This window comes from Apis mellifera, linkage group LG7 (genome assembly GCF_003254395.2).
Source record: "Apis mellifera strain DH4 linkage group LG7, Amel_HAv3.1, whole genome shotgun sequence".
NCBI classification, from domain to species: Eukaryota; Metazoa; Arthropoda; class Insecta; order Hymenoptera; family Apidae; genus Apis; species Apis mellifera.
Genome location: NC_037644.1, coordinates 939,534 through 963,121, shown reverse-complemented (window position 1 = coordinate 963,121; position 23,588 = coordinate 939,534). Strand labels below are relative to the sequence as shown.

The 23,588-nt window shown below is 36.2% G+C and overlaps 2 protein-coding genes across 3 annotated transcripts in view; one reads left to right on the top strand and one right to left on the bottom strand.

Annotated features, from left to right (window-relative positions):
- LOC411185 (Fanconi anemia group J protein) overlaps positions 1–21,550 on the top strand; it is a 63,818-nt gene extending 42,268 nt beyond the window's left edge. Inside the window, exons 4-15 of one of the 2 annotated variants that reach the window (XM_026441679.1) lie at positions 5,883–5,945; positions 18,173–18,302; positions 18,373–18,474; positions 18,556–18,649; positions 18,871–19,095; positions 19,181–19,414; positions 19,582–19,893; positions 20,103–20,411; positions 20,604–20,936; positions 21,021–21,217; positions 21,298–21,349; positions 21,430–21,550. In XM_026441679.1, coding sequence (XP_026297464.1) covers positions 5,883–5,945; positions 18,173–18,302; positions 18,373–18,474; positions 18,556–18,649; positions 18,871–19,095; positions 19,181–19,414; positions 19,582–19,893; positions 20,103–20,411; positions 20,604–20,936; positions 21,021–21,217; positions 21,298–21,349; positions 21,430–21,528 — 2,150 coding nt within the window. In that variant the 3' untranslated portion in view covers positions 21,529–21,550. The remainder of the gene's footprint in view (positions 1–5,882; positions 5,946–18,172; positions 18,303–18,372; positions 18,475–18,555; positions 18,650–18,870; positions 19,096–19,180; positions 19,415–19,581; positions 19,894–20,102; positions 20,412–20,603; positions 20,937–21,020; positions 21,218–21,297; positions 21,350–21,429) is intronic. The other variant, XM_026441680.1, reaches the window with a different exon arrangement.
- A 135-nt stretch (positions 21,551–21,685) lies between these two features.
- On the bottom strand, positions 21,686–23,115 carry LOC551400 (coiled-coil domain-containing protein 86). The gene is made up of 3 exons (XM_623794.6): positions 22,760–23,115; positions 22,485–22,689; positions 21,686–21,866 (listed from the first exon to the last, which is right to left on the bottom strand). Exons 1-3 carry the CDS (start codon positions 22,957–22,959, stop codon positions 21,786–21,788), a joined length of 486 nt encoding a protein of 161 aa, XP_623797.2. The 5' UTR covers positions 22,960–23,115; the 3' UTR covers positions 21,686–21,785.
- Positions 23,116–23,588: the final 473 nt, after the last annotated feature.

The following is a 23,588-nucleotide window of genomic DNA, read 5'->3' as shown; positions in this document are numbered from 1 at the left end:
TCCAACTATCTCCAATCCCAGGTCTCACCCGTTCTCCGCGATCCTCCCCAACCCTCCTCCTTCTTTCTTCCATTTTCTCCTCTCCTGGCGGATGCGCGCCATGCAAAGTCGTAATTAGTGGCTTCGCGTGTAATTATCGTGGAAAAAAGGGCTCTGAATGCCCATAGTATTCAGCCTGTCGAGGATGAGTCCTTCGCGATGGAATCGCACCAAGCACCCTTGAGACATGCGCTTCTTTCTTCCTTCCTTTTTTTCTTTTTTTTTTTTAATTTTTTCCCTCCCTCTCCTCTCTCTCTCTCTCTGCCTCTTTCCATTCACGGCTGGCAGGCTGACTGGCTGGTCGGTTCGGTCGTACGCCACCCCCTCCTCCCCCTTTCGTCGCGCAAAGCGATCACGTTTTCGACTGTCATTAGTTTCCATTAGGAGGAGCGGGATCGGCTCCATTTATATAGTCGGCCGCCATTTCGCTACGTTCGACGTTCCTGTCGTTTCCTTCCTGCCTAATCTCCGGCCCCCGGATCGGAAGGGATTTGTTTGTTTCTTTATGCAATATCGACTATCCTTCTCCCCTCTTTTTTCTTTTTTTTTTAATTAATCCGAACCACGATGGAAAATTGAAAGAGGATGGAAAAATTCTGATGAAAATCTTTTTCCCCGTAATCCACGCTCTTTGGTATCTCGAATCTCCCTTTCCACGAATCAATAAAAATAAAAATATATATTTTTCTCTTTTTACCTTTCCTTTATGGATCCATTTTATGGATATTAAAAATCAAGATTACGTTGAAATATTACAAATATGTCTCTTCTCATTGTCGTGGCGAGAGGATTAATAATATATACACAAGTGCAGGAGTAGTGATCTATGCGACGAGCATAAGTACCGAGGGCATTACGTTCCAAGCCGTCCACGAAACCCGATGGCAACCCCCGGAGTAACGACGACGATGACGACTATGGTGTACGATGAACGGACGGACGAGGAGGAGGGTTTCGGCCGCGGGGGTTTCGAGGGCTCTACGCTCCGCTTTCGATTCATTGTACAATAATATGACGGAAATGTCAGTCAATTAATAAGCATACCGAAGCTGACTAATTTCCGCCTTTGTTCGTTCCACGGACCGGGAATGGATGAATAAGTGGCCATTATGCGGCTTTTATGATTGGTCAGATCCGTATCACGACAGCCGGTTCCGCTTTTATAAACTAGCGCGCGGCAACGTCGAAACTTCTCTCTTGCGGCGAACCTTTTTAACCGCGTGCACGTGCCGGCCCAATGTAGTATTATCGTCCTCTTCCCTCTTCGTCTCTTCCTTTTTTCTCTCCGCATACTTTTTCTTTCTCTTTTTCTTCTTTTGCTGCTCTTGTTTTCTTCTTCTTCTTCTTCTTCGTTGTTTATATATACCGCCTCCACTTGTCCCTTCTCTCTTTCTCCTTTTCATTTTGAATCATTGCACGAACGATTCGTAAAATTATCGATCTATAATATTACGTTGAATATCGTTGAGTTGTTTTGTTAAATTTTCACGGGGAATGGAGATCCCTCGTGGGTGGGATTCATCGATTCGAAATTTTTTGGATTAACTTGAGATTGATTTTGAGAAGATGGAAATGTGTTATATAGATAACTGGAAATTTTAACGTGATTATGACGTTCGATAATATGACGTTGAATGTCGGATGGAATCCATTCGATTATAACTTGGGAATATATCCTCGAATCCCTCGAACGTTTCGCGTCGTTATAAGTTACAACTAATGCTTGCGTTGTACGCCCCATTCCTTGGTATAGTAATTCCAATTTGGATTCCAATTTTTCTTTCTTTCTTTCTTTCTTTCTTTCAAAGTATTATCAAAGTGTACACGTGAAACACGAAACGTGCATATGAAATAAACCTTTGTATTTATCTTCCGTTTCGAGCTACGAATTTGTACAAACATCCTCGCGATAATTAACTAAATAAACGTATTAATTAAAAAATTATCAGTCATTCGAAAATACAATTGATCAAAATACGCCTTAGAGACGATTTATTTATTTATTTATTTTTTTAATATATATATAAAATAAAAAGATTACAGGAGCGTTGCACTCAGAGCACAAACGATAACAAGACCGGCGGCGTGCTGGGGCAGGGATTATCTCTCGTTTTTCCGCTTTTCCACCCTCGTTTATTTCGCCGACGAACGAACGAGCGGAATAAGAGCGCGGGCTAGCAATTACTCCATTTTTTGTTTCCCTTGACCTTCGCGGAAATTAAGCCGCCACGGCGAAAAATAATTCGTCGACGGGCAAACATTTCCGCCCTGACGATTTTTCCCTCGGTCCCCGTGTTTATTCTCTTTACAGTAATTAAATGTTTGCTCCTGAATCCACCAGTTTCGCCCAAAACTGAACCGTGTCGTGGCGCGATTAGTCGAATTAAAGGGGCCGCGAAAGCGAAGCTTTCGAATCATCCCCTCCACGTTTCCAGAACGCGTGCTTAAATTTTTACCTTTTTTTAAAATCTGTCCGAAAAGATTTAATTGACCAAGATTTCCTTCCTCTTTAAATTTAACGTGATTCCATTAACTCGTAAGAAAATACAATTCCAGTCCTCCAATTGGATTTCTCAATTACACGTATCTTACGAATTCTTCAATTTTTCCTTTCCTTTTTTTCCCTTTAATTTTCATCTCTTTTCCTTATTCCTTTTCAACTCTTCATTTCCCGTCATCGATATCAATCGCCCTTGAAATGATCGAAATAATTATCCATAAAACCGCGTTTCCAAAAACGACCGCCATCTTTCCAATAAAACGTTGAAACGTTTTAAAAAAGGCAGCAAAAGCCAGCGATTGAAAAGAATCCCTTATCGACTCCGCCATCCTCCACCTCCTCTTCCAAACAGCGTCTCGCCTCTGCCGGCGAAAGGGTTGCGAGATGGCGGCGGCGGCGGCGGCTGCTCGATTCTTGGAACGGTCAGGCAATTACGCGGCCCCTCGAATGACGATGACGCCGCGTTATTCCGCGCTGACATCGCGGTCTTGCGCCTCCTGCGCCTATCTTCGCGAGGGATGGGTGGTCCGGGGTGGTTGCGCAGCGGGGCGGCGGGCGAGGATATAAAAGGGAGAGGGCGTGGCGGGGTGCAGCTGCGCCACGTATCAGCCACCTATATCCTTGTCCGGCTTATATTGCCGGGGGGGATAATAGCGCGAGGGCGCCGGGAACGGTTTCATTACACGGCTTCCCGGGGTATAATATTCTCGGATATCTCGCTAGCCGCCCCCGCGGGCTTGAAATTCCGACCCTCCACCGTCAGCGCGTCACCGTCGGCCCCCCTTCTTCCAGGCGATCCCCCCCCGACCAACCCCTTCTCGAAACGATGGAGGAAATTGTAGACGCGTCCACGCTCGGGGAGGCTTTCGTTCACGGAAAATGGCCGATTCCTGATTTAATAATCCCTTTTTTTTTTCACTTTTATTTTATTTTATTTTAGAGGATTTAGATTTTTTTAAACTTTAAGAATGAATTGTATCTTGATTATAGGTAATCGTTTCTTGGGAGTGTTTCGTTTAATTCCATTGAGATTGGAATCGGCGAAGTGATCTCGATTTGGGTTCAATTTTACTGGAGTTTGGACAAGAGTAGCCTCTTAGGGGTTTTTAAAAGTTGTATGCATAAATTTGTAGACGAATGAAGCTCTGAATTTAGATGAATTTCGGATGGAACATTTTTTCTGAAATTGCTTCGATTTGTAAAATGATGTACTTATGATTATATGAGAGAATTGTATTTAATTCTTCTCTTCATATGATGAATAATATGAATATTATAAAATTGAAGAGATTCTTGGAAACTTATTCGAAAAATGAAATGTCATCTTGAAGATTCAATAATAATAATAGATGATTGTATCCATGAAGAAGTAGAGGAAACAAAGGAAATTTCACGTAGACGTTCTCTCTCTCTCGAAAAAGAGAGAGATATATTTTGATAACGAAATTACAAATATTTCTCCGCGAGGTTAATGAGATTATTTATTAAACTTTGCTTTTCGTTTTTGTTTTTCATTAATTTCCCTTTCAACGGGATATTTCGATCGACAGAGAAAGAGAGAGATAGAGAGAGAACGGATGAATATCGAATGCAGTTTTGAAGTCGCGTGCACGTAATTAATTCCAACGAAATTGTCAAAACTGATTAACACTCGACTCCGATTACAAATTCATCAGAAATTAACGATGGCCCGCGAGCCGGGCCGCGCGCCAGTTAATAAAACCGTTACCGATAATTCAGCTTAACCAATTTAAAAGGCGGATCATTAAAATGATTTACGACTCGACACTCTGAAAATCCTTTCAATTAGAATAATCCGAATAAAAAAGCTTCTTGCTTTTCTCTCTCTCTCTCTCTCTCCTTTTTTTCGTTCGACATCGAGCATCCCAACTACCCTCCATCGAACTCTTCATCCCTGCACAACTTCCATATTCATCATTCGAAATCAGCGGAACGGTGCATCAATAATCTCCCACAGTCAATTCCATCCTGTCAACCCCTCCCTCCCCCCCCCATCCCGAAACAACCCTTTCGCTCAATCCTCCCTCTACGATCGACAAAAAAAAGAACAAACCATATATATATATTTGTACCCCTCGCATACGGGACCAACAAAACGAAAAAAAGAAAATCAATCTGCACCACTCAACAACGCACAAGCGTGACACAAAAGGAGCGCGCAAAAATCAAGGAATTTCGAACTACTCGATTTATCGTAGTATCCCTTTCGATCGTATCCCAATCTTCGACTGAACGAAAAGATGACGAAATAATAGAAAGAAGAGAGAGAAGAGAAATGTAACGCGTTCTGCGATCGTGCCCTCGAAAATTAGGCCATCTTCTCCAAGGAGAGGGGAAAAAAAATAAAATAAAATTGTCCTCCCCGTGAGGAGATCAAACGACGGTCGCACAAAGAGGCGAGAGTGGGCGAGAAATTCTTGTGAAAGAAGAGGAAGAAGTCTCACGAGTCCTCGGTCGGTAAAAAAGGACGAAAAGAGAAATAGAGAAAACGAGTTACAAGAGAGAGAGAGAGAGAGATCGTGTGCAGAAGCTTTTCCCCTGTACGTTGGTCGGCGGCCTTTGATGATCCCATGCGCTAGTACAATGCGCGATCGTGCTCGTGCGCATTGCGATTAGTGTTTTTAATGCGCACATTGTATAAAGAGAAGGGCCCCCGGTATCAGATGCGAGGTGGCCCACCGGGGACCAGTTATTAGGCCCTCTGACAGGCCCATAATCCCGTCGGCTCTCCTAACGAAAAATATAATGCCTATTAGTGGGAGATCCTTTCAGACGTTTGCCCTGCGTACGTCTACGTATGCCCCTGCCTTGCCCCTGGGATATTTTCTTTTCCCTCCTCCCTCAATTCCCTTCTCTCTCTCCCCTCCCGCCTCCCCTCCGTCCATCTCTGTCCCTTCTCTTCCTACTGCCTTGCCTAGGCTCGTCGTTCCACTCTGCTACCCTTTGCTGCCGGCTTTCGCCGATCTTTACAGTCCATGCGTGGATACACGGGGTGCTACCGGAACACGCGTCCTATCCAATGATACCGATCCTAATCTCGCTCGTTCCAAAGTTCAGGGTGTACTTGATGGATATGGAAAGTGTACACTCGATGTTTCGTGAACTGATTTTGTATGGAATGATCCCGTCTTCTTTCCTAAATTAATAGTTAAAAATTTCTGAGGATATGATTGAATGAAAATTTTCACATGAGATAAAAATAATTCTCAATTTTCGAAGAATGATTTTCTGAATTCTGAGTTTATATATGTCGCAGAAGAAAATTTTATGTCATGAATCTATTTACATTTAATTAATCGATTGATTTTTTTTAATGTTCCAGCCGAGATGGACAAGAAGGCGAACAAATTGGAAAATGTCGGTGCCCGGTACGAGGATGTTGCACGTAAGTTAATCACACTCGAAAATATGGTAACAATTCGGAATGGTTACCCTCGGAACGGATGCAGCCACCGTCTTCCAGCCTCTTGCCTCCATTGTGCCAGGTCGATACCAGAGAACAGTGAATATTACGTAACATATTCCGGCTCGTTCATCCATGAAAATCCAAACCCAACGGTTATTATATTTAATAGAGGCCCACTCGATTTTGCAACATCTGCTTTTTTCCCCTGCGTCCCAACAACACGCGGTGGTTCCTTTACTTTCGAAGAAGAAAGAAATTCCTCGTCGATTACATCTTCGAAAGAAAAAACAGAAACCTGTTCCTCTCTCCAACGTTCCCTCGTGAATTTCAACCCCCTCGAACGAATAACGTTCTCCCATACATACAGTTACATTTCTCAATATCTTGCTCGATCGAAGAGAAAATCGAGGGGAGGGTGGAAAAAATGGCAAGAAACTTTAAAGGAAATGCGAAATTTTATAGATCGTGCAACGAAAATGTAAGTATTCCTCGAGCGTTTAATTATAGAAATGTAGAGTCCTTGACTCCTTGAATGGAGATAACTTTGCTCAGATTGACATTTGAAATGCAATTTTTACAATTTCTCTCTCTCTTCTAATATATTTTTCCATAAAAAAAGAAAAGAAAAATTCATTAATTTCTCCGTAAATGACATTTCCATCGAATGATCGATCATTAAAAACAATTTTAATGGAGAAGAAACCGCGTGCAATCAAGATTGTTTGTACCGTATCGTAACGATTGGAAACGATAATGGTGGGATCGAGTGGATCGAAGATAGGCCGGAAATCATATAATTTTATTGTTAAATTAGAATGTTAAGTGATGTTGATGAACGGGACGACACATGTGTAATGAATGTCATACCGCGGTTATTAATTCCGCCGATAATACGTAACGCATATTAATGTACCGAATTCAATTGTAGTTTCATTTCAACGGTTACAAATGCTAATGATGATTGTTAATTATAACACGAATTGCAAATCGAACATCCTAAGGGGACTCGTAGCGAGTACAAACAAATTACTAATGCGATCGTTTGATGCCCCCCTCCCCTCAAATTTGTTAAAAACAATCCCCCATTACGTACGATACAACCAGGATTATTAATTAATACAGTAAAACCGATTCGATTAATACATGCCCGATTCCCGATGATGATACACACCGTCCTCTCTCGTGCATCATCCAGTAATATTTTTAATCTCATCCCTTAACGATTACTAAATATATATATATCAAATTCAATCTCATCCAGTGTCTTCTTCCCCTAAAAATCTGAGAGGCAAAGAAAGAAAAAATAAAAAGAGGGAAGGAATTATATTTGCACTTTCGCTCCTTCCACTCGGTTCAAACATCGAACACGGTAGCGAACGAACGCACAGTGTGCGTGGAAACGTTTGACGGGGGTGAGTAATGTCGGGAAATGCAGCTAACGAAGTTTACGAAGACACTTAACGGAATTACGCCCTCGCCAGCAATGGCCTCTGCGAGAGCGAGTGCTGCTCTCTCCTCCCCCTCTCCCTGTTCAATTCTCTTCCCTCGCTCCCTCTCCCTCTCTCCAGCCGTTTCCTTTTCTGGTGGCAGGGGATCGTCGCGTTAATTACCGCGAGCGGAGGCAAGAAGCCGGGGAAAATCGCGGCGAGAGAGCGCATCATCGTTCTCGTGAATATAGTCGAGGGGTGGGTGGGTTGGCTGGCGAAAGGTCGTGGAAGAAAAAGCAGCTAGAGTAGAGAGGAACGGGCGAGAGAGAGAGAGGGAGGGAGGGGCGACGTTGGGTGGATGACTCTCTCCGAGGGGCGAAACGAGGGAGGTTGGCTCGGTTTTGCGTCGAAGAAGGGTGTTATTGACATGGTGGGTGTCGCGTCGTCGGCCATCTTGGCCTGCCTGCACCCTCTCCTCCGCTCGAGCCTCTCTCTCTCTCCCTCTTTCTCTCCCATCCCTTCGCACCCTACCCTCTTTATCGGTCGGCCGGCTCGCGCCGTATGTCCGTCTTGCTCGCGTCCAGGACATCCTTGTGTCCCCCTTGTGTCGAGTGACATTCGGGCTATACGCCCGGCCTAACCTGCCCGACAGACGCCCTGGGCCACCCTTTTCGACCAACCCCGGCGACGAGCTCCGTGGGTCCCGGGGGTTGCTTGTCGCCATGGAGACCGAACCCTCCTCGCCCAACCCCCGCCTCAACCAAACACCGGTTTCCTGTCCCTACTTCCCTTCTCCTCGTTTCTCGCTGTCTCTTTGCCTCCTCCTCGAAAACCGTGTGCTTCCTCCCCTTCTTTTCCCTTCTCGAAACCGGTAGTGGTAGTTTTACAAACGGCGGTAATAGTGGAGCAAGCAAGTAGCACCGCGGTTGGGATCATCACCGATTCCTCCGATTCTTTCCTACTCGCCTCTTCTTCCTTCTCTTTTATGGTTTATGGTTGAGGAATATAATATCGAAGGAGGAAGACTCGTCTTTTTTCTTCGTCTCATTTTCGCTTAGCTTTGGAAGTAAGCTGCTGGTGGTGGTTGTTTCCTCTTCTTCGGGAAGAAAGTAATATCGGGTGGAAAGTATTTTCACCGCATCCTCTCGATCCCGTCCCGCTTTAATCCCATGATCCCCGTTACTTTTTATTTATGTATTTGCTCGACCTATTTCTTCACTTTCCTCGAGTAACCGATACCAAGATAGGCATTTTTCTCCCCTTGCTATATTTGCTTTGCCCTTCTCGATTAGAAACCTTCAGAACCAGATACGTGTCTTTTTCTCTCTTTCTTTCAAATTTTGTTCGATTTTGATTATTATTATTATAAAGTTTTCACGAGATCGATCCATTTATCCAAAGATCTCTTCTTTTGAAACATCTTCTTCCTTCGCTTCTTGAATATCTTCTTGAAAGAGGATGTTTCCATCTTGGAAACCAACCCTCCCCCCCCCCGGTAAGCAAGACACGGAGGTCAGTGGGTGGATGTGAAGAAACGCTCGCGCTAATAACGTTCTTGTACGACATAAGGGATGTTACCCCGCATTCTTCTCTTTGCTTTCTTCGCCGCGCAGGAGAAGCTCCATCTCTTGCAACCCCTTTTGTTTGCCTCCGCTCGTTCGCTTCTTCCTTCTCCATCTGTGTTGCCGAGGGTCGCGATCACGTTGCCCCTATTTGCCCGGGAATGTAATGATTCCACGTTGCTTTCATAGCGCCAAGGAAATACGGCTTGTATACTCGAATAACCAGCAGCGTAGAAAACAGTTTATCTAACGGATTCTAATCGAATTGTAAGAAAACGGATTTTTATTCATTCATTTCGTATATTCGGAGATTGAAGAAATTATCCAAAACTTGTATAATATAAGATTTACAATTCGATTATTGAAATTATCTCCTTCCACTTCATCTCTTTCTTTTTCATCGACGCTAGCAGCGCGCGATTTTATCACCTGCCTTCTCTTCCCCTTTCCCATCTTATTGTCTCCCATCTTCTTGAAACGCAAATCCCTCCTCGGACGATTCCTTTGTTCTCGCCGGCGGGGGTGATAAATGAAAAATAGAGGAAAAAAAAGAAAGGAAAGGGGGGGGGGGAAGGAAGAATCGATCGGCGGCCATTGTGCCGCGGGGGATGGATTAGAAATTCTGCGATCCCGTGGCCGTCGACAAAGGGATTACGGAATTTAAACGATTCACCGTAGTTTACGGTGCATCGTGTCCATATGTCGCGCACATCGGCGCCGGCATTGTGTCCCCGGATCGTTTCGCAATCCGCTCGCGCAGCGGGTGCATCGCGAAAACGCGGCAATTTCAATGCGAACGTTTCTGCGATGCTGCGCCCGAATGGGGGTGAGTCGCGCTCACTGATTAATTCGCGAGATTTTTTCTTTTCTTCCATCCGTATACACTTTTTTCTCTCTCTCTTCTCTTTCTCTCTTTTTTCTCTTTTTAATGATGAACGGACGAACGTGGTTAGAATAAATTGTTACGGCCGATGACGGAAAGCAAAAGTTTCCATTATTTTTTTTAAGTAATAAGAAATTTTTGGGATAGGATGCTTATGTAAAGATTTAAAAGTGTAAAAAGTGTGATTAATTTCGCACGAAATCCGAATGAACTGCGATGAAATTTGTGTATTTGCCAATTTTTCAGTTTCACTTTTAATGGAAGCATTCTTCCATTATCTACCACTGTTTTTTTTAATCGCCATCTCTATTCTCTTATCTCTTTTAAAAAACATCGATTTCATAAAAAAAAATAAAAAATGTACTCTTAAAAAAGAAGAAGAAAAGGAGAAGAAGAAGAAGAAGAAGAAATTTTGAAACGTTTAGGATAGGATGCTTATGTAAAGATTAAAAGTTAAAAAGTATGATTAATTTTGCACGAAATCCAAATGAACTGCGATGAAATTTGTGTATTTGCCAATTTTTCAGAGAGAGTAGTTTCGTGTTCTTAATTAAATATATAATAATAGTAGTAATAATTTTGAAACTTTTTTTTAATGGGAACATTCTTCCATTATCTATCACTGTTTTCTTTAATCGCCATCTCTATTTTCTTATCTCTTTTAAAAAACATTATATCCAAATAGACAAAGAATAGAAAACGTACTCTTAAAAAAGAAGAAGAAGAAGAAAAAATTTTGAATATCTCAATTAAATATATAATAATAGTAGTAATAATTTCGAAATTTTTTTTTACTTTTAATGAGAACATTCTTCCATTATCTACCGTTTTCTTTAATCGCCATCTCTATTTTCTTATCTCTTTTAAAAAACATTATATCCGTGTAGACAAAGAATAGAAAACGTACTCTTAAAAAAGAAGAAAAGAAGAAAAAGAAGAAGAAAAAATTTTGAATTTCTCAATTAAATATATAATAATAGTAGTAATAATTTCGAAACTTTTTTTTACTTTTAATGAGAACATTCTTCCATTATCTACCGTTTTCTTTAATCGCCATCTCTATTTTCTTATCTCTTTTAAAAAATATTATATCCGTATAGACAAAGAATAGAAAACGTACTCTTAAAAAAGAAGAAGAAAAGAAGAAGAAATTTTGAATTTCTCAATTAAATATATAATAATAGTAGTAATAATTTCGAAACTTTTTTTTACTTTTAATGAGAACATTCTTCCATTATCTACTACCATTTTCTTTAATCCATCTTTATTTTCTTATCTCTTCTAAAAAACATCGATTTCAAACATTATATCCGTATAGACAAAGAATAAAAAACGTACTCTTAAAAAAGAAGAAGAAAAGAAGAAGAAATTTTGAATTTCTCAATTAAATATATAATAATAGTAGTAATAATTTCGAAACTTTTTTTTACTTTTAATGGGAACATTCTTCCATTATCTACTACCGTTTTCTTTAATCCATTTCCATTTTCTTATCTCTTCTAAAAAACATCGATTTCAAACATTATATCCGTATAGACAAAGAATAAAAAACGTACTCTTAAAAAAGAAGAAAAGAAGAAGAAGAAGAAGAAATTTTGAATTTCTCAATTAAATATATAATAATAGAAGTAATAATTTCGAAACTTTTTTTTACTTTTAATGGGAACATTCTTCCATTATCTACTACCGTTTTCTTTAATCCATTTCCATTTTCTTATCTCTTCTAAAAAACATCGATTTCAAACATTATATCCGTATAGACAAAGAATAAAAAACGTACTCTTAAAAAAAGAAGAAGAAAAGGAGAAGAAGAAGAAGAAGAAGAAGAATCGCCTTTAATAGAATCGATAATTGGGATCTCGGATCGCAGCTTCTTCCGGTGTTTTTAACGCAATTCCGCCTAGCGGAGAAAACGACGAAGAAAAATAGCGAGGTGAACCGCTGTAGGAGTGGTGGTTTTCTCATCAAGAGGACTTAGAGTATTTGTTGTCGACGACAACAGAGAAGGGAAGGGAAGAAAACGGGGGAGGAGGGATTACGGAGGGGGAGAATGGAAGAAAGTCGAGGACCAATTAATTCGTGGCTGCGGCTTGATTTACCAAATGGTTGTTAATTGGTTGAATTGCGGTGCTTCGCAAAACTTTATGACCGGCCGGGACAAAAGCCATATCGATAGAGGCTCAAGTTCCCGCTAATAATCTCTAATTCTCCAACTTTAGACAAAAGGAAGATCGGGATGAAGTTTTTTAGTATCTATCCGATAAATTCATTACGGGGCATTATGGAATTACATCGTGGAATTATAATATTCAATCCTTTTAACTTTCATTCTTTCTCGTTAAAAAAGATACTCGTTAATACAATAATTTTGATTCTATTTCTATTTCATTATTCAATTATCAACGAACTTATATAATTGAATCAATGTCGTAATATTTTAAGGGAAATGATTTTTAATAAAAACCAGAAGATTAAGTAAAAATTCTTTACCAAAAAATATAAGCAACGAGAAGTTGTTACTTCAAATGCATTTAATTTTTCGTACGTTAATATAATAATTTTGATTCTATTTCCATTTCATTATTCAATTATCAAACTTATATAATTGAATCAATGTCGTAATATTTTAAGGGAAATGACTTTTAATAAAAACTATAAGATTACGTAAAAATTCCTTACCAAAAAATATAAGCAACGAGAAGTTGTTACTTCAAATGCATTTAATTTTTCGTACGTTAATATAATAATTTTGATTCTATTTCCATTTCATTATTCAATTATCAAACTTATATAATTGAATCAATGTCATAATATTTTAAGGAAAATGATTTTTAATAAAAACCAGAAGATTAAGTAAAAATTCTTTACCAAAAAATATAAGCAACGAGAAGTTGTTACTTCAAATGCATTTAATTTTTCGAACGTTAATATAATAATTTTAATTCTATTTCTATTTCATTATTCAATTATCGACGAACTTATATAATTGAATCAATATCGTAATATTTTAAGGGAAATGACTTTTAATAAAAACCAGAAGATTAAGTAAAAATTCCTTACCAAAAAATATAAGCAACGAGAAGTTGTTACTTCAAATGCATTTAATTTTTCGTACGTTAATATAATAATTTTGATTCTATTTCTATTTCATTATTCAATTATCGAACTTATATAATTGAATCAATATCGTAATATTTTAAGGGAAATGATTTTTAATAAAAACCAGAAGATTAAGTAAAAATTCTTTACCAAAAAATATAAGCAACGAAAAGTTGATGTTGTTACTTCAAATGTATGTAATTTTTCTATAATTTTTCTAAAATCACCTCACTTGAAAGAATTAAACTCCTTTCTTTTTGAACACCCTGTACGCCTCGCCATAGTATCCCCTCCCCTTGGAATAATCACGACACTTACGATAACCAATATTAATTAGCCATCGTAACCGATCGTACAAAGTCCCCGTATTCCATCGACAAGAATCGAAGAATCGACCGCTTTATACTCGCGAATCAACTGTTTATTTATTCGCGATATGTGGGTGGGGAGGGAGCGAGATACGGAGCGAGTGATCGACGTGAAACGAGCTCATTCATAGTATCTACGAATGAATGGGGAAGGAAATACGGACGAGACACGACACCCTATTGTTTCTCTGAATTTCCTTTTTCTTCTTTTTTTTTCTCCTTTTTTTCTTTTTTTTTCCTCCACCTTCCTTCTCCTCCTCTCCCTTGGTTAGAATTATTTCGCAGATAAGAAGGCACAGTGGCCGATTCATTTAGGATTTCTCGATAGCGAAGGATATTATTGGAGGCATCTTGACCTCGATTTCGCCCGACAGAGGTCGTTCTCGAATGATTAATATCAGTTTTATTAACCCTTCTCGATGAATGGAAGGGGACGCGCAATATTTTTGCATCCGATTTTCATTTTTTTTACACCGTTTTAATGCGTTCCACGCGTTTCTACGAGGCCGATTGTCGCCGTTTTGCACCGATAACGGGCTCCTTCCTTTCTGAAGGAATAAAACGAGCCTCGGATGAATGGAAATCGACCATTCGTTGATCGTTATAATTGATATAATTGCTCGGCTCGGTTTTGCGCTGTCCTCGTATGATAAATTTCAAAATATCGGAGCGATGAAATGAATTTAGGAATGGAAGGGGGGGGGGGGGGGAAGCGAGGGTTTGGAACACGTTTCCGCGTGCGGCGCTTTCAACGATCACTCTCGCGCGTCATTTTTCGAATATTTCCAGCCAGAGGAATTAAATTAAAAAGGAATGAATAAGCAGCCAAGCTTTAAACTTAAATTCGTATCGTAATAATTTCATTGTCACGTCGTTGCAATAATTATTTAATTATCAAAATTGTTGATATTTTCGACCGATAAAGTTTTCTAATTATTCCTCCTAATTGATAATATATTTTCCTTTTCCTTCATTTATTGATCTTTACGGGAAATAAAAATTTATTGTCTATACTCTTCTCTATATTTTCCTAAAAAAAAAAAAAAAAAATTATTCGTGCAATAATTAATTTCAATGAAAACATTGGAGAAACTTTATATTTATTAAAAAAAAGTTTCAACAAATAAATTGTATTTTAAAAAATACGCAGAATGATTTACAAAAAAATATCGCAATCCCTATATAAAGTTGTTAAAGTATTAATGAATATTCATATTTAATTAAGTATACGATATAAAGAATAATTGTAACGAAAGAAATGGCAAAAATAATTCGAATATTAGATCCATGTTTTATAAATCATTCTGAAAACTTTTATTCCTCGAAATCTAACAAATATAGCTCTGCATTTTCGTTGAAATTAATTATTACACGAATAGATGTACATTTTATAATATATTCCCAATTATTCATTATTTAACATGCAAAGTATTAATAAAAACCTATTAAAATAATCCTTACAACCAGTCGATATAATTCATTAAAAATCGAGAAACTCGTGAATCTTGTTCCTGCGTTACACCGTTAGACGCGAAACAATTTCATCGGAGCGGGCATCCATTTTCGGGCGAGAGTTGGAAACGTTCTCCTCGTCATCCACTCCTCCATCCACGTCTCCATTGATCCCTTCCCCTGGGCTCTCCGCCACGGACGCAACAACCCGCAAGTGTCCGGACGTCGAGGGCGTAATTCGATGGCGACGTTAAAGGGGGCGTCTCTCAGGGGTGCGATAACTTTCGGCGTCGACTGTATCGCTGGATGATACCCCCTCGGGGTTTTCTCCCCTCGGGTGTTGGGGTGTGTTTCGTTGCCTGGCAACGACACCCTCAAAGTCCCCGCTCTGATTGGCCCCGTCCCGCTTCTTCCTGTCTTAGCCTCTCTCTTCTCAACCCCTTCGACAATCAGCCAGCCGCGACTCTGCCTCCTATCGACGATCAAAACCACCTCCCTCCTCCCTCTTTGTCCCTCACCCCAATCTCCCCGGCGACCACCACCCTCCACGAAAATTCAAAGTCAGCCACCTTTTCTCGTGCCAAGATCGTGCTCGAACTCGATTCTTTCCTATCTTTACGATTTAACGGCGTGTTCTAATCGCCCCCTCTTTCTCCCCTATCTTGGTGAGTACACTCTTCTGTATTGTATAGTATATGTTTTCTCGAATTCTTAAAATCTTTGACATTTATTGAAATTTCGATGATTGTTAATGGGAAATTCCACGTGATTAATTTTAATTGTGAATCTTGTAGAATCTTTAGATTACTTGGTTATTTTTAATACTCTTCTGTATTGTATAATATATGTTTCTTCGAATTTTTAAAATCTTTGACATTATATTTTTGTTATTATTGTGTTATTGAAAATTCGATGGAAGTTTAAGGATGATTGTTAATGGGAAATTCCACGTGATTAATTTTAATTGTGAATCTTGTAGAATTTTTAGATTATTACTATTATTTTTAATACTCTTCTGTATTGTATAGTATATAGTATATTATAAGTTTAAGGATGATTGTTAATGGGAAATTATTACTTGGTTATTTTTAATACTCTTCTGTATTGTATAGTATATGTTTCTTCGAATTCTTAAAATCTTTGACATTATATCTTTATTGAAATTTCGATGATTGTTAATGAGAAATTCCACGTGATTAATTTTAATTGTGAATCTTGTAGAATCTTTAGATTATTACTTGATTATTTTTAATACTCTTCTGTATAATATATGTTTCCTCGAATTCTTAAAATCTTTGACATTATATTTTTGTTGTTATTGTGTTATTGAAATTTCAATGATTGTTAATGGGAAATTGCATGTGATTAATTTTAATTGTGAATTTTGTAGAATCTTTAGATTATTACTTGGTTATTTTTAATATTCTTCTGTATTGTATAGTATATGTTTCCTCGAATTCTTAAAATCTTTGACATTATATCTTTATTGAAATTTCGATGATTGTTAATGGGAAATTCCACGTGATTAATTTTAATTGTGAATTTTGTAAAATCTTTAGATTATTACTTGATTATTTTTAATACTTTTCTGTATTGTATAGTATGTATTTCTTCGAATTCTTAAAATCTTTATATCATTATTATTGTGTTATTGAAAATTCGATGGAAGTTTAAGGATGATTGTTAATGGGAAATTATTACTTGGTTATTTTATAAAGTGGTCCAATTGACGAAAGATATTGTGTCAAAAATCCGAGCTTCTTTCCAAAGACCTGCTTTAAGAATCTTCATCGGGATGTTCCATTTTTTCTTTTTTTTATTTGTTTCGAAGTATCATTCCGAAGTTTCCGTTTGCATCTTCTGCAAAGTCGAACTCGAATGTTAAACTATCCGCTACAAACGGATCGATCCACAGCAACAGTTTGGCAACACAAGTTCGTATAAGATAAAGTTACATACAAGAAAATTATCACAAAGAAATATGTATGAAATATAAAATTAATACAAACTACTGAATTAATTACTGTTCAATCAAATTAATTTTCCGAATATTGCAGGAAAAAAGAAGATGTTAATCCACCATCGCCGCAAATAATCACACAATCCTGCCCGCAAACAGCAATAATTCGATAAACTTTGTTAAATAAATATCAAATGTATCAAATATCGTATCATATTAACTCCACAAAGAAGTGGATTCTCATTTCGTCAATATCAAATATCACATCCAATACGTGTCACATCAAGTATTAATTATCGTTACATATTTCGAATCAATTCACGCACCCCCCCTCCGTTCTTGAATATATATCGAATATATTATCCCGAGCAGGAAGAATAAATTCACCTTACCCACGAGTCAAATATTATCCTTCCTCTTCGAGGGAAATTCAGATTCAGATCCTTACGGATTCCAGCTAGAGAGATCGTTGGCTTGGTAAAAATCAAAGCACAATCGTCGAAATCCGCTTACTTACCGACCGAGCCCGTCCATTTCATGCCTTTCATCGTCATTTACGATCATTCCTATTTTTCTGACTCGAGGTGAATCGAGGCACGAAAGGATTTAACCATGCCTCCGCCACCCTCCGCGCTCCTTCGAGTAGTAGCTGCCCTCCTTTTGTCGACATCCGGCGAGAGGGTGGATAAAACCACCCCTATTGATCCCGCTCAATAGATCCCCCCCCCCTGCCCTTTCACCTGCCATCAATCCCGCTGTTTTGACATTCCTCTCGCTCGTCCTCGCTCGTTCCACGGCATTAATAGAAATCAACAAAGAAGGAAATATATATATATATATATATACATATAAGGTAGATACGAATGGTACGATGCTCTTTCTTTATCTATACCGTGAGAGGAGAGATCCTTTCAAGAACTTCCTAAATAAGCGTAATCCTTTTCAGTTAGTCGAGCTCCGGCCCCCTTAGAAATCGCTCGCGTCGAGGATGCGCCCTGGGATCATGCGAATTCGATGAAAGATTCTTCTTGTCCCTTTTCCAACCTTTCGCCTTTTTTTCATCTCCTCATTTTTTTCTCTTTCTTCTTCCTCTTTGTGATCTGGAAACGAATCGTTGGATTTTTTTATCTCTTTTCCATCTTTTCATTCTTTATATATAAATAGGATTTAGGAACGTGCAAGAAAAAGGGGTTGGTTGGGGAGACGATCGAGGGTATATTTTATAAATTTTCACAGTGATTGCTCGTCGAGTAAGATTGAAGTGAAATTTCTTTTTTCTTACGTTTCATTGATTTTATTAATTCTCGGTTATAATTCGATAGTTAATAATAGAAAAGAGGTTAGATGAGAAAGATGAAAGTCGAGGAACTTTCGAGTATAATTTCTTCGATGCTTGAAAGCTGGTATAGGAAGGATTTAAACGGATTCTTTGTTTTGTTTTCGTATTTGTTCCAGGGGAGGGTAAACAAACGACTTCGTGCGAGAACAATGAGAAAGATTGTTGCGAAGAATCGAGTAAAAAATGTATGCTCGATTCCGACGATTCCTACGAGGATTACGAAGATTTGTTCGAAGATGCAAAGGGGTAAGAATTATTCTTCCATCTTTTCCCCGAATTATTAAATTCATCTTTTCGACGCGTGATATTATTTTAGAAAAAAAGTAAAAGTGCCAAGAATATTTTACGGCACGCGAACGCATAAGCAAATCGAACAAGTCGTGAAGGAATTGAGGAAAACTTGTTATAAACATAAGAAGTAAGAAGTATTTCTTCTAGTATTTTGTGTGGAGCATAAATTTTTTATGTTGATTATTATTATTATTTTTTTTTTTCTTAGAATGACTATTTTGAGCAGTAGAGAATACACTTGTATACAAAATACTACTAAAAATAAAACCGAGCTTTGCAATGAATTATTGGATACTGCGAAGGTTTGTGTTCGATTAATTTAAATTTTAATTAAATACTTTGTTAATTTCTTTTTTTAATTTTTATATTAAAATTATTGAAAGAAAATTCGTACAAATGACAAGTGATAAATATAATTTGAAAAAGAATGGTGCAAATGATTAATTTTGTTTCGCAAAAATCGCAAGTTTTTTGAATAAATTTTTTGAAATAAAATTGAAATCAAGAATATATTTTTACACAGCACAAAGGGTGTCCATATTACAACGAAACTAATAAAAAAACAATTGGCACGTTCTGGGCGTTGGAAAAGCTTGGTTTAAGATCGATATGGGATATCGAAGATTTGGTGAATATCGGAAAGGACAAAGAATCGTGCCCATACTTTGCAGCGAGAACCTTGATGGACACTGCGGATATTATCTTCTGTCCATACAATTATATCATCGATCCTAATATTCGCGAAAGCGTGAGTACATAATTAATTTTATTAATAAATGAAATATTTTGTTTGATTTTTATAATGATTCTATAAAATATGATTGAAAATTTAGTTGCAACTGGATATGAAAGATCAGGTGATCATCTTGGATGAAGCTCATAACATAGAAGATATTTCTAGAGACGTTTCTAGTGTTGCTTTTCGCGAGGATCATCTCCAAGCTACTGCACATGAATGTGAAACCCTTGCAAAACAGAGGGCTGAAGATTTCATGACTTATGATACTCTCAAAACTTTTCTTCTCAAATTGGTGACATTTTTAAAAGACATGAGTCTTGACAAAGTCGTGAGTATTTTTTTTTTATTTAATTAAAAAATTATATATTATATATTATAAATTATATATTATATAAATATATTTCTACACTATTGTTATAGAAACAATGTAACAATTTTTACCTTGTTGTTAATCTATTGTAATTAATTTGTATCTAATGTATATTCTTTTAATAGGATTATAATAATGAGAATCGTTCAAGTAAATATTGGACTGGTGCAGAACTAGCACAATTATTTAATATGAAAGGTTTAAACGAGACTGTCCTTTCTACGTTTCTGATGGCCTGCAACAAAGCGATTTCGGATTTAAATAAAGCGAAAGAAGACAATAGAATGTACAAATCAATAGTGAAGCCAATCATATCATCTAGCACCAAAATGACAATTGAAAATCTAATGTACACCATAAGAATGATCACTTCTAAGGAATACAAAAATGATTATAGAGCATGCGTGATTGAGAACACAGTAAAAGATTTCAAACATGTACGTGGGTCGAGAATTAATAAAAAAAAAAAATTAAATATTATCTATTTTCAATAATTACTAAAAAATTTAATATATCAAATTTTGTCTTACCTTTTAAATGATAGATCCAATTATCTTAAAATAAATTATAACTTTCCTATAAAAGAAATATTCTAAATATTATATTTTATATTAACTGAACATTATCTTTTATATTAAAATTCTAGATAAGTGAAAACGCGTGGATGTCGGTAAAGAAATATGAACAACGTGTACGAACCTTGAAATTAGTGTGCATGAATCCTGGCGTGGCCTTTTCACCGCTCGCTCTAAATGCTCGCTGTATAATACTAGCGTCCGGCACCCTGACGCCAACCACGTCATTCCAAAGTGAATTAGGAACGTCATTCACGCACGTGCTAAACACTGGACACGTGATACCTAAGGAACAAGTTTATGCGACCTGTATACCAAAAGGACCAAATGGGATACTGCTAAAAGCTAATTACCAAATTGTGAATACCTGGCAATTTCAGGTAGGCTTCTAATTAAAAATCCAAATGTCCAAATGGGATCTAAGGGTGTTGTAGGAGGATTGTTTAACGTGAAATTAAAAACAGAATTCCAGAAAAATAAAATATAACTTTCGAGGAATGTTTTCGATTACTTTAAAATAATATCTTTTTATTTGAGATTATCTTTCATATTTTGAGATTTTCTTCTTACAGGATGAATTGGGCCAAGTGTTATTAGACGTTTGCGAGTCGATACCTCATGGAATCCTCTGTTTTTTCTCTTCCTACAACGTAATGAATATACAAATGGAGAGGTGGAAACAGAATTCTATTTGGAGTAAAATTACAAGTGTTAAAACTGTTTTCATAGAACCTCGCCATGGAGGCGGTCTTACGGATATTATGAACGAATACCGTGAAGTGATAGAGTATACTTCGAGTGAACCAAAAGGAAGAATCACTGGAGCTCTGTTCTTGGCAGTTTTTAGGGGAAAAGTAGCAGAAGGAATCGATTTTAGAGATAACGAAGCTCGTTGCGTAATAACTGTCAGTTTCTACAATTTAAATATGATTTAATATCACTTAAAAATCATAAAAAAAAAAAATCATGAATAATATTGTTTCTCTTAGGTTGGTATACCGTATGCAGTAAGAAAGGATCCTGTAATTGATATGAAAATGACGTATAATGATATGAATGTTTCGAAAGGATTATTGAGAGGTTCAGAATGGTATTCTATTCAAGCTTACAGAGCTTTAAATCAAGCATTAGGACGTTGCTTGAGACACATTCATGATTGGGGAGCAGTATTGTTGGTAGATGAAAGGTTCGTATTAATTTAATAACATATAAATGGAAGACATTTTATTACAAATATTCAACGTGATTGATTTATTAATCTTTTAGATTCCTGGTGCCGCAAAACAAGGAGAATCTTCCAAAATGGGTCAAATCAATGGTAAATTTTTTAACATTGATTTCGTATTGTTTTAATAATCGAAAAAATTATTAACGAAATTTCTATTCTCGAATTTACAGTGGATCAAACAAAATGAATATGATTTAAAAAGAAATCTTAAAAATTTTGTGGAAAAACAAAAGGCAAGAGAAAATAAAGAACAAAATCTTTCGATTTAAGAAACGTGATATTCAAAAATAATTATCTTTAAAAACTTTTATATATATATTAAAAATTATATTTTAATATTCAAAAATCAATTATATGAAATTTAAATAGATCATAAATTGTATTATTGAAAATTATATATATATATATTTTTTATATATGTTTAGACTATTCTTTTTTTTTCTTTTTTCTTTATTTACAATACATACTTTACACATTTTAATTATAAAATCACAAATTGCTTTAGAGATGCAAATGCTCAATATTTCTAAAAATTGAGCGTATCTCTTTTTTGTATCATTCTGAGATGTTTCTTCTTAATCTTTTTCAATTTTGCAGTATTTGTGATCTATAAAATAAAATAATTTAATTTCAATTTTTCAATTCAATTCAATTCAATTTCAATTTGAATGTATCATAGTATTCGGATCTATTAGAGTTAGTTATAACCTGGATTGTTATCCAAAATTTATATTTTTCATGATATTAAAATAAAAAAATTTTTGTTATTGCCACATTAATGCATATTCATAAATGCAATAACATCAATATACAATTGCTATTTATTTATTGTTTCTATGAATAAATCGTGGTGACTGATATAAAAGTGGTATAATGAATGAATTAACTTTATTAATTAATCAATATAACTTAATCCTATCTATGTATAGAGACATTCGAATCCACGAATGCGAAAATAAAATATAAAACAATCTTTAGATGATTGAAATTACAATGATAATATATCCTAATTTAACTTTCTTATAATATTGATTTGTGATAGTCATTTATATTGGTCTCCTCACATTTATATATTTTATAATATATATTATATGACTCGATATGCACAGACCTGAATACTATAATACTGTTTAATTTTAACATTACATAAATTATATTTTTTATATTTTTCATATTTATAATATAAATACATAATAAAATGTTTAATTTAATCAAAAATACTTACAACTTGTACAATTTCACTCTTCCTCTGATTCTCTGCAGCACGTTTTAAATTGGCTCTTCTTCTTTCTTTTTTTGCTTCCTTTTCCGCTTGCTTTTTTGCTTTTATTTCCCGTGACATTTCTTTAACATGTTTTAGATCTTCCTTCAATTTTTGTTTTTTATCAAAAGATAATCGTATACCACGTGTTTTAACAATAGAAGAAAATCTATTTATAAATACAACACAAAATAAACTTAACATTACTGAATGTATTTTATTTTTTTTTTTTTACAAACCTTTTCTTTTGTTCTTTCCATATCCTACCAGATTTTGGTTTTCCTTTAGGAATTTGTTCCTCTAATGACTTTTCTTTCTTGATTTTTACTTTTTTAGATTTCTTATTGATACTATCCGAATCTTTTGTATTCGTGTCTAAAATATCTGACTTATTATTCAATATATCTTCCGCACTAATTATCTTCTCGTCGGTTGTCATTTTTTCATTAGTGATTCTTATTTATAATAATAGTATAATAAACAATTATTGCTTTTATTGCAAACAATTAGAATATAAACAATTAGAATAGGTTAGATATTCACGTGGACGCGGTAACCATATTACGAATGATTGACAACGTATCACAGAGACATCTACTAATGAATGCGGGAAATTTTTAACAAAAATAAATTCATGACTTCTCTTACGATTGCTGATATTAAATGTCATGATTTTTATCGACATGAAAACTAAATATCACGGCATTGAATTTGATATCGACATACAATGTCATGTTATCATAAAAATATTAAAAATTATGAAATAGAATAATAAGGAAGGATGAACATAAGAATTAACTATCAGTGCCATCTCTTGATTACTTATGGAATGATATCTTTAATCCAGATGGCGTTAGTGATTAATTCGTATCTTATTTCTATCTTTCTCGTATTATTTGCTTTCTTTATCTATATATGTTTCATCTACGGCACTCTGAAGATAGCGCTGATTCCATAATTTTTATTCTATCTCTTTCTTTTTTTTACTATCCTTATTTATTGTACTTTGCTTTACAAAATTTATGCGCCAAAACACGGCTTCGATATCTGATTAATTCTTTTATCTTT

What these genes read in the sequence shown, in the direction of transcription:
- LOC551400 (XM_623794.6), bottom strand. Translation starts at nt 22,959, where the DNA reads ATGACAACCGACGAGAAGATAATTAGTGCGGAAGATATATTGAATAAT. An exon ending in TGGAAAGAACAAAAGAAAAG is followed by an intron (nt 22,690 to 22,759) that starts GTTTGTAAAAAA and finishes ATTTATAAATAG; the next exon opens with ATTTTCTTCTATTGTTAAAA. An exon ending in AGAGTGAAATTGTACAAGTT is followed by an intron (nt 21,867 to 22,484) that starts GTAAGTATTTTT and finishes TTTATTTTATAG; the next exon opens with ATCACAAATACTGCAAAATT.